Consider the following 15132-nt stretch of genomic DNA (forward strand, 5'->3'; position numbering starts at 1 on the left):
TCATAACCCTTCATTCCCTTACTGATTAAAAATCTATCCCAGCTCCTCAAATAATTATAATAAATTTGTCAGGCATGATTTCCCCTTTGTGAAGCTATGCTGACTCCGCTTGCAGTGAAGCCCCCTTTGTCTGGATCCCAGCCACTTGGAATGTAACTGGCTGGCATGTGGGGTTACCAGGGAAGGTTTTGGGGGAGTTGGAAATGGATCAAGTGGGAATTGGGAAGAGAGCCTAGTGAGAGTGACCAGTGGTGGGGAGGTCAGGGAGGACGGCTGAGGTGGGGGAGAGCCTGGTAGGGAGGGGTGGCAGTTGGAATACTGGTGCTGAGTAGAATCGGGCTACCATTGTGTTTGATGCTGCTCTCGCTCTCTCCCTCCATGCAGTTTAAGCCCATCCTCCTGGGCACGGTGGATCCTCGATCTCCCATGGCCCAGTACCAGCGGGTTGTTAACAGCCAAAAATGTGTGCGTGCTGGTGGCAAACACAATGACCTGGAGGATGTGGGCCGAGACCTCTATCACCATACCTTCTTCGAGATGTTAGGCAACTGGTCTTTTGGAGACTACTTCAAGGTGAGGGAGACATGGTAAGATGTTGGGGAGGCACATTTTCAGGATGAGGTAAAGGAGCAGTAGAGAGATTGATTTTTTTTATTTAAATATCATTCATTCGTGGGATATGGGTTTCATTGTGGCTTTTATTTATTGCTCATCCCAAGTTGTCTTTGAGAAGATGGTGGTGAGCTGATTCAGAGTAGTATTCCACCAAGGTTAACATTCTGAGGATGTGGGTTTGAATCCCACCATTGCAGATGGTGAAATTTGATTTGAATAAAAATCTGTAATTCAAAAGCTAATGATGATCATGTAACTATTGTCATAGAAACCCATCTTGTTTACTAATGTCCTTAATGGAAAGAAATCTTTACGTGGTCAGGCTAATGTACGATTCCAGACCGACAGCAATTTGGTTGACTATTAAACACTCTCTGAAATGGTCCCAGCAAGCTAGTCAGATCAAGAGGCAATTAGGGGAGGGATAATAAATGCTGGCCCAGATACAGACGTCCACATTCTGTGAATGAATAATGAAACAAAAAATAGGTTACTTTGACCTGGATGGTGTCAAGCTTCTTGAGCGTTGTTGGAGTTGCACTCATACAGGCAAATTGACCATCACACTTGTGACTTGTGACTTGTGCCTTGTACGTGCTGGACAGGCTTTGACGAGTCAGGAGGTGAGTCAACACCATTAAATGTCAGGAAGAGATGTTTAGATTCTCTTGTTGCAGATAGTCATTGCCTTGCAAATGTTACTTCCGCTGTCGGTCCAAGCCTCAATGTTTGCCAGGTCTTGCTGTTCAAACTCAAAAATCTTCAGTACCAGAGGAGTTGTGAATGGTCTGGAATGCTTTGTAGTGATCAGTAAATATCCCCAGTTTTGACTTTTATGATGGAGGGAAGGTCATTGATGAAGTAGCTAAAGATGATTGAGCCTCAAACGTGACCCTAAGAAACTTCTGCAGGGGTGTTTTGGAGTGGAGATGACTGACCTGCAAGAAGCACAACTACCTTCCTTTGAACTAGGTCTGACTCTCAATCAGCAGAGATGTTCTCCTGATTCCCATTAGAGTCCAGTTTAACTTGAGGTCCTCGGTGCTACAGTCATTCGAATGTTTCCTTCGTGTCAGAGGCAGTCACTCTCACCTTGCCTCTGGAGTTGAGCTCTTTTGTCAATGTTTGTATCAAGACTAATGACGTCAGGTGAAGTTACAGGTAGGATTTAATCTCTGGCCCTGAAGAGGGAATACATGGTTTAATCTTGCTCAGATCTTGACAGGCAGGGTGCAGGGGATATCACTGAATTTTCAGAGAGTAATTGTTTGCTCTGTGGGTGTGTTTTCGGCAGGAGGAAGCTTGCAGAATGGCCTGGGAGTTGCTGACTGAGGTGTATGGTATCCCGCAGGACCGCCTCTACATGACCTTTTTCAGGGGAGACCCAGCATTGGGCTTGACAGCTGATGAGGAGACCAAAGAGATTTGGCTGAGCATTGGGTGAGACTGTGTGGAGAGTCTGTTTGCAGTTTAGCAGTTTAAGCATGGAGCTTGGAGAAAAGTCTCACTGCTGGCTGTTCCCTTGGCATCTCTAAAACTGTCAACCATGAGACCATTAACATCCAGTTTCAACTATTCTAATGCTATTCTGGCTGATCTTCAATCTTAAATCGTTAAACATAGAAAATAGGAGTAGGCCATTCAGGTCTTCAATCCTGCTCCCTGTATTCAATATGATGATAGCTGATCGTTCAACTCAGTACATTGATCCTGCTCTCTCCCCGTATCCACTGATCCCTTTAACCCCAGGAACAAATTTAACTCCTTCTCGAAAACATTCACTGTTTGGCCTTGACCCAGAGAATCTACAGGCTCACCATGCTCTGGGCGGAGACTAGCAAATGTTGTCCCCTTGTTCAAGAAGGGGAGTAGAGACAACCCTGGTAATTATAGACCAGTGAGCCTTACTTCGGTTGTGGGTAAAGTGTTGGAAAGGATTATAAGAGATAGGATTTATAATCATCTAGAAAGGAATAATTTGATTAGGGATAGTCAACACGGTTTTGTGAAGGGTAGGTCGTGCCTCACAAACCTTATTGAGTTCTTTGAGAAGGTGACCAAACAGGTGGATGAGGGTAAAGCGGTTGATGTGGTGTATTTGGATTTCAGTAAAGCGTTTGATAAGGTTCCCCACGGTAGGCTATTGCAGAAAATACGGAGGCATGGGATTGAGGGTGATTTAGCGGTTTGGATCAGAAATTGGCTAGCTGTAAGAAGACAGAGGGTGGTGGTTGATGGGAAATGTTCATCCTGGAGTTCAGTTACTAGTGGTGTACCTGAAGGATCTGTTTTGGGGCCACTGCTGTTTGTCATTTTTATAAATGACCTGGATGAGGGCGTAGAAGGATGGGTTAGTAAATTTGCGGATGACACCAAAGTCGGTGGAGTTGTGGATAGTGCGGAAGGATGTTGCAGGTTACAGAGGGACATAGATAAGCTGCAGAGCTGGGCTGAGAGGTGGCAAATGGAGTTTAATGCGGAAAAGTGTGAGGTGATTCACTTTGGAAGGAGTAACAGGAATACAGAGTACTGGGCTAATGGTAAGATTCTTGGTCGTGTGGATGAGCAGAAAGATCTCGGTGTCCATGTGCATAGATCACTGAAAGTTGCCACCCAGGTTGATAGCGTTGTTAAGAAGGCGTACAGTATGTTAGGTTTTATTGGTAGAGGGATTGAGTTTCAGAGCCATGAGGTTATGTTGCAGCTGTACAAAACTCTGGTGCGGCCGCACTTGGAGTATTGCGTACAGTTCTGGTCACCGCATTATAGGAAGGATGTGGAAGCATTGGAAAGGGTGCAGAGGAGATTTACCAGGATGTTGCCTGGTATGGAGGGAAGGTCTTATGAGGAAAGGCTGAGGGTCTTGAGGCTGTTTTCGTTAGAGAGAAGAAGGTTAAGAGGTGTCTTGATAGAGACATACAAGATGATCAGAGGATTAGATAGGGTGGACAGTGGGAGCCTTTTTCCTCGGATGGTGATGGCTAGCACGAGGGGACATAGCTTTAAATTGAGGGGTGATAGATATAGGACAGATGTCAGAGGTAGGTTCTTTACTCAAAGAGTAGTAAGGGTGTGGAATGCCCTGCCTGCAAAAATAGTAGACTCGCCCACTTTAAGGGCATTTAAATGGTCATTGGATAAACATATGGATGATAATGGAATAGTTTAGGTCAGATGGGCTTCAGATTGGTTTCACAGGTCGGCGCAACATCGAGGGCCGAAGGGCCTGTACTGCGCTGTAATGTTCTATGTTCTATGTTCTAAGTTCTAAGACATTTCTTCTCATCCCAGTCCTAAAAGACCCAGTCCTTACACTCTGTCTCCTAGTTCTGCACTTACCAGTCACAGGAACATTCTTCTAGCATTTACCCTGCCTAGTCCTGTTAGAATTTTATGTACAGTTGTATGCTTTTTCCTGAAGTTTGATGATTTCCCTCACTAATTTAGTTAGCCACAGATGGTGGGTCCTTCCTTTAGAAATTTCCTTTCTAGTAGGAGTACACTATTGAGTGATCTGAAATATTGTCTTAAGTGTCAGCCACTGTGTCGCTATTTATCTGTCTGTATTTGTTATGCTAGTTCACTTCAGCTAACTCAGCTTTCATGTCCATATAGTTGCCATTATTTAAGTTCAAATACTAGTCTCAGACCTAATCATCTCCTTTTCAAATTGGGTGAGAAATTCAGTTGTGTTGTGGTTGCTGCCACCTACAGCTACCCCAACTTTGAACTCGTTAATTAATATTTTCACATAACATAATACCAAGCCGAATATAACCTCTTCTCCGGTCAGTTCCAAAATATGCCACTCTGAGAAGCTATCTCAAGAGCATTCTTTGAACTTGTCATAGGGGGAAATACCGCCAATTTGATTTTTTTTTCAGTTCGTAAATGGAGTACGATCAGCCATGATTATTGTCCTTCCCTTATTATAAGTACCTAGTATTCTTGTACACTTTCCCCACTTTGTAGACCATTCCTACCAGCGACGTCTTCCCCTACTGTTCCTTATCTCCACCCAAACAGATTCTACATTCTAATCTCCTGAACCAAGATCATCTCCAATTCTTGCACACATGCCATCCTTGATAAGCAGTGCTATCCCTTCACCAATCTTCCTCCTCCTCTTGAATGTCACATACTTCTCAATATTCAGGACTCAATCCTTGTCATCCTGAAACCAGGACTTCATAATGACTATTGAATTATATTTATTTACTTCAGTGTATGCTATCAATTTGTTTACTTTGTTCTGCATTCAAATGTGGAGTCTTTACTTTCATCTTTTTGTTATCTTTATAATACCTAGTCTTGATTGTTGTATTCTTCTTTTTAAATCTCCGTTCCTTCCTGCCATTCTCTAACTCTCATTTCCCACATTATTGTATTTCTCTCTTTGGTCTCTACCTTTGATAGCTCACATCTTTCTACATTTGATCTCTTGTCCTGGCTATTTAATTTAAAGTCCAGTGTACTTCCCGAGCTATATGGTTCATAAGGCCACCTGGCCCGATTCAGGTGCAGACTATCCCAGTGCCACAGTCCCTGCTTTCCCCAGTGCCATTACTAATGACCTTTGAACTGGTGCACACTTCTCCCACACCAGTCTTTAAGTCACATATTCATCACTTGTATATATCCAATTTTATTCATCAATTTATTGGTCAATTTTATGTACCTGATGCCAATTTGTACGTCGCTCGGCTAATCACATTCAAGGTTCTGCGTTTTTGATTTAGTACCCAGCTCCTCATATTCTCTGTGCAGAGCCTCCACCCTAATTTTGCATGCCAACATGGACCATGATCAGAAGATCATCCCACTTGCTGCAAGTTCCTTTTCAGCCCCGAGCAGATGTCCCAAACCCTAGGGTCGGAGAGGCAATACACTTGTCTGGACTGTTGCTTTTTGCAGAGAATGGTGTCAGTCCCTTTTGCTGTATGATTATTAGCAATTCTTTGCTCCCCCTGACTGTACAATGGTGCTGTGGTCAGTTTGCATATTTCATCTTCTCTCTGCCCTGTTCTTATCTCGACAGACTGAGAGAACCTCAGACCTATTGGTTAATTGCAGAGGCTGACACACCGGGACTCCTGCCCTCTGCATCCCCTTACCTGCCTCACTCTGTCACACCCTCCTGTCCCTAATCACTGAACAAATCGGAAGACGCTATCCTAAGTGGTGTAAATGTCCCCTGTTACAAAAAAAATCCAGGTACCCTCCCCTTTCACTGATGTGTTGCAGTGTTTGTAGTTCAGTCTCCAGTTTATAATCTCAGCAAAAGCTGCTGAAACTTCATAGACTTGATGCAGACACTGGGGTTCAAACCCCACTTCATAGCTCTGAACACAAATGTTAGGCTGACAATCCAATGAAGAACTTGAGGGAATGCTACCCTGTTAGAGGTACTTACTTTAAAATTGACAGGAAGTATGGAGGCTCTGTGTAGCTGCTCAGCTGGATGTAAAAGATCCCATGGGACTGTTTTGAGGAAGAGCATGGAAGTTTTCTCAGTGTCCAGTGTTTGCTGTTCAATTGACATTGACACGGTTCAGACCTCAGACCTAGCAATTTGACTTTATTTATGTTTAGTACTCTACTTTCAGACTTAAATACAAAGTTAATGTGAAATTCCATTATTCCGTTGTGGTCACTCTTCCCCAGGGATTCCTTACTGTGAAATTATTCCTGTCTTATTATACAAAGCAAGGTTCTTCTTGGTCAGTTCCACAGCATATTGTTTTAGGAAACTGTTAGATACCTTCCTTATACTTTGCTTCCATTCTGTTTTTACCTATTTGAATAGTTCAGTCCATGCAAGGGTGGTTATTATATTGCCTTTGTTACAGGCACCTCATTTCACCTGTCTTTGTGAAATACCAAGAGCTCTGATGGCTATTTCCCCTAGCTGTAGCATCCTAGATCCTGTTCTGAATGCTTTAATGTTAACTTGGTTTCATAATTTGCTGCTGCACTATTGCTTTTGAATATTTTGTCACACTCCACTTTACCCGAATCACTTCAATGCTCTGCTGTCTTCACTGTTCTCTCGTGATTTCTCTCCACTGGAATCCTCTCCATGCCCTGTCTACAGCCTTAGTTATACAAGTCACCGGGAAACTGCTTCCACTTGATAAATGTGGCACATCATCTGCACTGGCATCTATATCCAACCTTGTTTAATTAATTTAGTTCATTAGAAAGTGATCAATGTATACACCGATATCAACAACATAGATTTAAATAAGGGGGATATGGTCCTAAAAGCAGAATATTCAGAGTTAGGAACCAAGTTAAAAAGTACAATCTCAAAGGTAATAATCTCAGGAATGCTACCAGTATCCCATGCTAGTTAGAGTAGAAATAGCAGGATATATCAGATGAATAGGTGGCTGAAAAGATGGTGCAAGGGGGAGAGGTTTCAGATTTCTGTAATCTTGGGACTGGTTCTGGAGCAGGAGGGGCCAGTACAAGCTGGACAAGACACCTGGGCAGGACTGGAACTGATGTCCCGGTATTTGGTAGACTGATTGTGGAGGGTTTAAATGAAAATGGCAGGGTGTTGGGGACCTATACAATGAGCCGGAAGGGATGGAAGTCAGGGCAAAAGCAAAAGGCAGAGTGAAAATAAGAAAAGTGATGGGCAGAGAATCCAAGGGCATGAATCAGACAGGATCACAGTGCAAACTAATGAAAATGGGACAAAGAATGTTAAAAAGACCTGCCTTAAGGCCTTGTCTTAACGTGTGAAGCATACATAATAAAATGGATGAATTAATCGCACAAATAAACAGGGTACAGTTGGGATTCCTGTGGCTTCAGTGTGACCCAGGGATGGGAACAGAATATCCAGGGGTATATACTGTTTAGGTAGGATAGACAAAAAGGAAAAGGAGGTGGAGTGGCAAAGCAGATTAGCTTCAGTGAGGTAAAATCTGTGTGAGTAGAGCTTAGAAACACCAAGAGGCAGAAAATGATAGTTGGGGTGTATATAGAACCTCAAATTGTAGTGCTAATGTTGGAGATGGCATTAAACAGGAAATGAGACATGCAAGCATTAAAGCTACAGCTGTAATTATGGGTGACAATCTGAATATGGATTAGGCAGATCAGAACTAACAGTACCTCAGAGGAGGATTTTCTGGATCCATATGTTTAAAAGTCAGCTAGAGAATAGGCTGCAAAAACAGAAGTTGCTGGAAAAGCTCAGCAGGTCTGGCAGCATCTGTGAAGATCTGCTGTTCTTTTGGTTTTTATTTTATAGAGAATAGGCTATTCTACACTGGGTATTGTGTACTGAGAAGGGAATAATTGGAAATCTCTGAAACCTTTAGAAAAAGTGACCATTATAGGATAGAATTCTTCATTAAGATGGAGAATGACATTGATGCTGAGACTTGGGTCTTGAATCTAAATAAAGGAAACAATGATAGTATGAGGGATGAGCGAGCTATGATTTGGGGAACATTACTTAAAGGGATGACAGTGGGTAGACAATGGCAAACACTTAGAGTGCATGGAGAGGCTGTAACAATTGTTCATTCCTGTCTGGCACAAAAAGCAAAAAGGACCATGGCTAACAAGGGAATTTATGGACAATATTAGATCCAAGGAAGGGGCACATAAATTGGCCAAAAACAGCAGCAAACCTGAGGATTGGAAACAGTTTAAATTTCAGTAAAGGGGGACAAAGGGAGTGATTGAGAGCAGGAAAATAAAAGTATGAGAGTAAGATTGTGGAACGTGAAATCTGATTGTAATTGTTCTATAGGTATATGAAAAGAAAAAGATTAGCGAAGACAAATGCAAATCCTTTTACAATCAAACTGAGATGGTTATACTGCAGAACAAAGATGGCAGACTAATTAAATACATATTTTGATTCTGTCTTCACAAAAGAGAATACTAATAACATCAGGAATCTTGGGAAATATAGGGTTTAGAGAGAGGGAAGAACTGAAGGAAATCAGTATTAGCAGGGAAATGTTTTTTGGGAAAATAGGTGGAATTAAAGGCTGATAAATCCCAAAATCTGTATCCCAGTGTAATTAAGGAAGTATCTTAGAAATAATGGATGCATTGATGATCATTGCCAAGATTCTATAGATTCTGGAACAGTTCCCACAGATAGGTGGATTGCTAATGTTTTTTTAAAAGGAGATAGAGAGAAAACAGGGAATTATTGATCGGTTAGCCTGATACCGGTAGTAGGGAAAATGGTGGGGTCCATTACAAAAGATTTAAGAGCAGAGCACTTGGAAAACAGTGACAGGATTGGACATAGCATGGAGTTATGAAAGGGAAATCATGCTTGACATGTCTGGAATTTTTTGAGGATATAACTAGCAGAGTTGATAAGGGGAAACCGGCAGATTTGGTTTACTCGATTTTCAGAAGGTTTTCAATAAGATCCCACTTGAGAGATTAGAATGTAAAATTAAAGCACAAGGGATTGTACTGACATGGATAGAAAACTGGTTAGCACACAGGAAAATAAGGTGTAGGAATAAATGGGTTGTCTTCTAATAGTGACTAGTGGGGTTCCACAGGGATCAGTGATTGGACTCCAGCTATTCACAAAATATATTAATCATTTTGAGGAAACCAAATGTGATATCTACAAGTTTTCAGACAATACAAAGCTGAGTGGGAGAGTGAACTATGAGGAGGATGCAGAAATGTTTCAGTGTGATTTGGACAAGCTGAATGAGTGGATAAATGCACAGCAGATGAAGTATAATGTGGATAAATGTGAGATTATCCACTTTTATAGCAAGAACAGGAAGGCATTATTATCTGAATGGTAATAGATTGGAAATGGGAGGTGCAATGAGACCTGGGTATCCTTTTGCACCAGTTGCTGAAAGTAAGCATGCAGGTGCAGCAGGCAGTGAAGGTGGCAAATGGTATGTTGGCCTTCATAGCAGGAAGCATAATGTCTTGCTCCAGTTGTCCACGGCCTTGGTGAGACCACACCTGGAGTATTGTGCAGTTTTAGTCTCCTTATTTGAGGAAGGATGTTCTGGCTATGGAGGGAGTGGAACCAAGGTTTACCAGGCTGATTGCTGGGATTATAGGACTAATGAATGAAGAGATACTGGATTGGTTAGGATTCTTATCACTGGAGTTTAGAAGAATGAAGCAAGAAACTCACAGGAGCCTATAAAATTCTAATCGGGCTAGGTGGGGTAAATGCAGGCAGGGTGTTCACGATGACCAGGTAATCCAGAACAAGGATATCTAGTAGGCAGTTTTTAGGACTGAGATGAGGAGAAGTGTTTTCACCCAGAGAGTGGTGAGCCTGTGGAATTGTCTGCCACAGAAAGTGATCGAGGCCAAAGCATTGAGTGATCAAAGGGTATGGAAAGCAGGAACAAGGTACTGAGCTGGATGATCAGCTATGATCATATTGAATGGTGGAGCAGAGTTGAATGGCTGACTCTTGCTCCTATTTTCTATGATTCATTTATGCATTTAATTAGTTAATTGATTTTAGTCTTTTGACTAAATGATCTAGTTTACGTCCTAAATGGATTACATTTGCTTGTAACATAAATCCACTAGAGAATTAAAGCCAAAAGCAGCAGCTGCTTCCCTCTATGCATCAAATCCTACTTTCACCAAAGGTGAATATTTTAAACTGTTTACAATACCCAGTTTCCTTTGCACCTTACTTCAACATCACACTTTTGAATCACACTTCATGCTCACTGTAGTTCGTCGCAATTTAGAGAATCACTCACAGTTTACTGATACTTAATAACCACTGACACACTTTTGCAAACTCATTTACAGTTTCTTTTGCAGTTTGTGAAGCTCTAAGTGAAATTTAGAAAGTTAGTTCCTTTAGAAGATTCACCTACAGACACTAAGCAGAGAGCTGCACTTGCACCAAGCACCCCTTTTCATTTAAACAACAAAACCTAAAAACTGCAGATGCTGTAAATCAGAAACAAAATCAGAAATTGCTGAAAAAATTAGCAGGTCTGGCAGTATATGTGGAGCGAAAGCAATTAACGTTTCGGGTCCAGTGACCCTTCTTCAAAATGTCCTTGTGCTGAGGGTTGGGGGATGTGTGGGTCAAAGGTCCATCAAGATCATAGTGTGACAGATCCTAAGCATTGTTTTATGTTTTTTTTTGAAGCGTTCATCCTCACCACTTAATTCCATTTGGTCTCGCTCATAACTTCTGGGAGATGGGAGAGATGGGGCCCTGTGGCCCGTGTACTGAGATACACTATGACCATGGAGTAGGGAAAGGAGCAGCAGCACAGGTCAACACAGGCAATCCTCAGCTGGTGGAGATCTGGAACCTGGTATTCATGCAGTACAGCAGGTCAGTGTGGTGGGCATTGTGAATTTCTGACTGGGGTCGGGGGGCATGGATGTAATGGGTTTGAACAGGGAGGGGATTGTGGTGGTATTCAGGGCAGGGTAACGGGGAGGTGGGGTGTTGTGGTATGAAGGTGTTACTCCTGGACTGATGCAATGGTGAAAAGAGAGCGCTATTCTGTATCGAACCCTATGCTGTGTCTGCTGTGGGAGTGTTTACTGAGGACAGTGTAGGAAAAGCTTTGTTCTGTATCTGACACCATGCTGTACTTCCTTGGAGTGTTTGGTGGAGACAGTGTAGAAGGAACTTTACTTTCAATTTAACAAGAATAGAAGAAGCTTTTCTGTATCTAATCCCATGCTATCCCTGTCCTGGGACTGTTTGGGAACGGTGTCGAGGGAGATTTACTTTTATTTTGAGTGCATTGGAGGCTTTAATTTTAGTTTAAAAGAATAGAGGGAGATTTTCTTTGTATTTAACCCTGTATTGTCCCTGTCCTGGGAGTGTTTGATGGAGACAGTATAGAGGGAGTTTCTCTCTATAGCTAACCCTGGGGTTCACTTCTCTACACAGTGTAGGGGGAATGTTTGCAGTGTTGGGTCGTCCTTATTGGGTATTTTTCTCTCCTGTAGGGAAGCTGATGGCAGTCTTCACTCTCTGCCACAGCGTAGTGTTGACACTGGCATGGGATTTGAACGATTGGTTGCAGTTCTGCAAGGGAAAGAATCCAATTATGACACTGACCTCTTCACTCCCATTCTAGATGCCATTCACAGGGTAAGAATGGGTGCTGCCACCTACCTTGTTGGGCAAGGGGCATTTCTGGGATGTTGGAGGGGGTGGCTTTGACAGGGCTGGGCACTGTTCCTGCGACAGGTTGCTGGGATGTTGGGTTACCTGCAATATGGGTGAATCTGGTATGTTGAAGAGGCTTACTATTGGTACTGTCTGGTTTGGATATTTCTCCAGGGATCGAAAGCCCCTCCGTACCAAGGTTTGGTGGGTGACATGGATCCTAATATGGTAGACAGGGCATATCGTGTGCTGGCTGATCATATCCGCGCTCTCACCATCTGTATTGCTGACGGCCTCTATCCAGGAATGACTGGAGCTGCGTGAGTCCTCCCATTTGAACCTACGCCTTGTAGATAACGTGCGAGTGGAGCAAAGAGAAGGGAGGCTGCAACGTGAGGGGAGTTTGCATGCTAATGGGAAGAGTCTTTGACATGGAACCAGTAGAATGGGTACAGGGCTGTAACAAGAAATGTGGAGAGGTGGCATTGGAGTACTAAGGTAGCAGTTATTGCCGGGGAGCTGTTACCATTTTGAGGGGGTGGGATTTTGCTTATTGGGTTGGGCGTTGAGTGGATGGAGGCAAGGTATGGGAGGCCGAATGTGATAGAGAAAGGAGAGGTTGTGGTTGAGGGATTAAATCTTCTCTGATTGGAGCCTGTATAATGATCCCCTGATGGATTTATTGTTGATTCCCAGGCTGGTTTTACGTCGAATTCTCCGCCGAGCTGTGAGGTATTCTGTGGAGGTTTTGAAGGCCCCTCCTGGCTTTCTGGCAGGTTTGGTGCCAACGGTCGTGGAGATTCTGGTGAGAATATTGTCAATCTCTGTGCAGGGGTGGAGGTGATGAATTAACCAGCTGAGGGTGAGACAACCTGGATAAAGATCAATCTAACCTTCCTGTGAAGGGTGGTTGTGCATCAGGGAGATGAGCAAGTTAATATTGCTTAGAGTTTAGTCACCAAACGTTGTCTGAATGTGGTATTTTTAAAAATTCATTCACGGGATGAGGGCGTCGCTGATCAGGCAGCATTTGTTGCCCATCCCTAATTGCCCAGAGGGCAGTTAAGAGTCAACCACATTGCTGTGGGTCTGGAGTCACATATAGGCCAGACCAGGTAAGGATGGCAGTTTCCTTCCCTGAAAGACATTGGTGAACTAGATGGGTTTTTCCTGACGACTGACAATGGATTCGTGGTCGTCATTAGATTCTTAATTCCAGATATTTTATTGAATTCAAATGCCACCATCTGCTGTGGCAGGATTCGAACCCGGGTCCCCAGAATGGTAATCTGCGTTCAAGGTTTTTGAGAAGATGTGTAGCTCAGGTTGTTGATGCGGTTGTTGACTTGCTCGCCAAGCTGGTAAGTTTGTTTGCAGATGTTTCGTCACCCCACTACTAGGTGTTCTGTCCCGCTTGCTATTTGTGTCTCGGTTTGCTGGCATCACTTCCGGATTTGTTCCTTAGTGGTTGGTATATGGGGTGCAGCTTTACATGTTTGTTGAGTGCCAGGCCTCCAGGAATTCTCACGCATGTCTTTAGTTGGCTTGTCCTAGGATGGCTACTTTGTCCCAGTCAAATTGGTGTCCCTCTTTGTCCACGTGTATTGAAATGAGTCATGTCTCTTGGTAGCTGGTGTTCGTGAATCCTGATGGCTAGTTTCCTTTCAGTTTGCCCTATGTAATGTTTTCGGCAGTTTTTGCGTGGTATCTTGTAAATAACACTAGTTCTGTTAGTTGGTGTTATTGGATCCTTTATTCTCGTCAGTAGCTTTCGTAGTGTAGCTGTCGGTTTGTGGGCTACCATGATTCCTAGGGGCGGAGTAATCTGGTGGTCATCTCAGATAGGTCCTTAATATATGGTAAGGTGACTAGTGTCTCTGGGCATGTTGCGTTATCCTTGTTGTGGTCTGTTGTGTAGGTATTGGCGGACTATGCTTTTCGGGTAACCGTTGTTTCTAAAACCGCTGTATAGATGTTCTTCCTCGGCTTTGAGCAGCTCTGGTGTGCTGCAGTGTGTTGCAGCTCACGGATCAGGTACTCAACTACAATAGCAATCATCCCAGTTCTCACAAACGGAGCTGCATCAAAACACTGTTCAAGTGAGCCACAACACACTGCAGCACCACGGAATTGCTCGAAGCTGAGGAAGAACATCTATACGGCGGTTTAGAAACAACGGTTACCTGAAAAGCGTAGTCTGCCAATACCGACACAACATGCCCAGAGACACTAGTCACCTGACCATACATTAAGGATATGTCTGAGATGACCACCAGATTACTCCGCCCCTAGGAATCATGGTAGTCCACAAACTGACAGCTACACTACGACAGCCACTGACGAGAACAAAGACGAAACATCTGCAAACAAACTTATCAGCTCCACGAGCAAGTCATCAACCGAACATTATGTGGGTGTCCGGATTAACAGTCCAGCAATAATACGACTAGGCCATTGCTTCCCCAATGTGATGTATCTCTAGGGGATATAAAGAGCAAAAACTGAAGCCATTGTCTTCTCCTGATTGAATGTCCCAATTCCCACCAGCCACAAGGGGCACACTGAATATGTTGTGGTTCTAGCACCATGTTTGTCCCTGCACCCCTCAAACATACCTCCTCTCATATATTCCTTAAAACCCACTTCTGACGAAGCTGCTGCTCATCTGACCTCATGCAGCCTTTCATACTCTGTGTCCAATTCTTTTTAAAGTTCCCATAAATCTCCTTGAGATTTGAAATGATATTAACTGCAGAAACAGACATTGTTCAGGAACTGGAAGGTGGTGTGTTGTGGGAGGTGCTGAAGAACATGCTGTGAAGGGACAAGAGCACAAGGGCAATGGAACCATGAGTGAGTAGATGGGAAAATAGGCAGGGAAAGACTCCAGATTAATCCAGGAGCAGTGCAGGTACCAGTCTATCTAGACGGACTCTAGGATTAATCTGGGAACTGTACAGTTGGAGCAGTCTAACCAGAGAGAGAGTCTAGGATTTATCAGACTAACAGGAGACAATCTCCAGGATTAATCCAGAGATCTGTTCCAAGAGTGGATCTGTGTGACTCTTGGCTTTCTGCCTTTTCAGGGAGATGCCTACCCAGAGTTAAAGCAAGACCCATGCCAGGTGAGCAGAAAAGTCTATTATAGAAATTGGGGGCACCATCTTGTCATCCACCCCAACCTCTCCCCACTCCATCCGTCATGTCATCAACTGGTTGGCACCTGGGGATGTCCTGTGCTTGTCCCTTCCCCCGTCACATGGCTTCCTGTGCTGTCCTTCCTGCTTTCCACTGCACAAATATCCTTGACGTGACACAGTCATGGTCATGCAGCACAGCAGAGGCCCTTTGGCCCATCAAGCCTGCACCAACAAGATGCTATTTTAAGT

At 43.5% G+C, this 15132-nt stretch overlaps 1 protein-coding gene across 1 annotated transcript in view; it reads left to right on the forward strand.

Annotated features, from left to right (window-relative positions):
• Positions 1 to 354: 354 nt before the first annotated feature.
• Positions 355 to 15132, forward strand: part of aars2 (alanyl-tRNA synthetase 2, mitochondrial (putative)) — a 39591-nt gene continuing 24813 nt past the window's right edge. The window contains exons 1-7 of the mRNA XM_048596616.1: positions 355 to 573; positions 1910 to 2055; positions 10760 to 10951; positions 11581 to 11725; positions 11918 to 12063; positions 12440 to 12548; positions 14830 to 14868. Coding sequence (XP_048452573.1) covers positions 355 to 573; positions 1910 to 2055; positions 10760 to 10951; positions 11581 to 11725; positions 11918 to 12063; positions 12440 to 12548; positions 14830 to 14868 — 996 coding nt within the window. The remainder of the gene's footprint in view (positions 574 to 1909; positions 2056 to 10759; positions 10952 to 11580; positions 11726 to 11917; positions 12064 to 12439; positions 12549 to 14829; positions 14869 to 15132) is intronic.

This window comes from Rhincodon typus, chromosome 5 (assembly GCF_021869965.1).
Source record: "Rhincodon typus isolate 14 chromosome 5, sRhiTyp1.1, whole genome shotgun sequence".
Lineage (NCBI taxonomy): Eukaryota > Metazoa > Chordata > Chondrichthyes > Orectolobiformes > Rhincodontidae > Rhincodon > Rhincodon typus.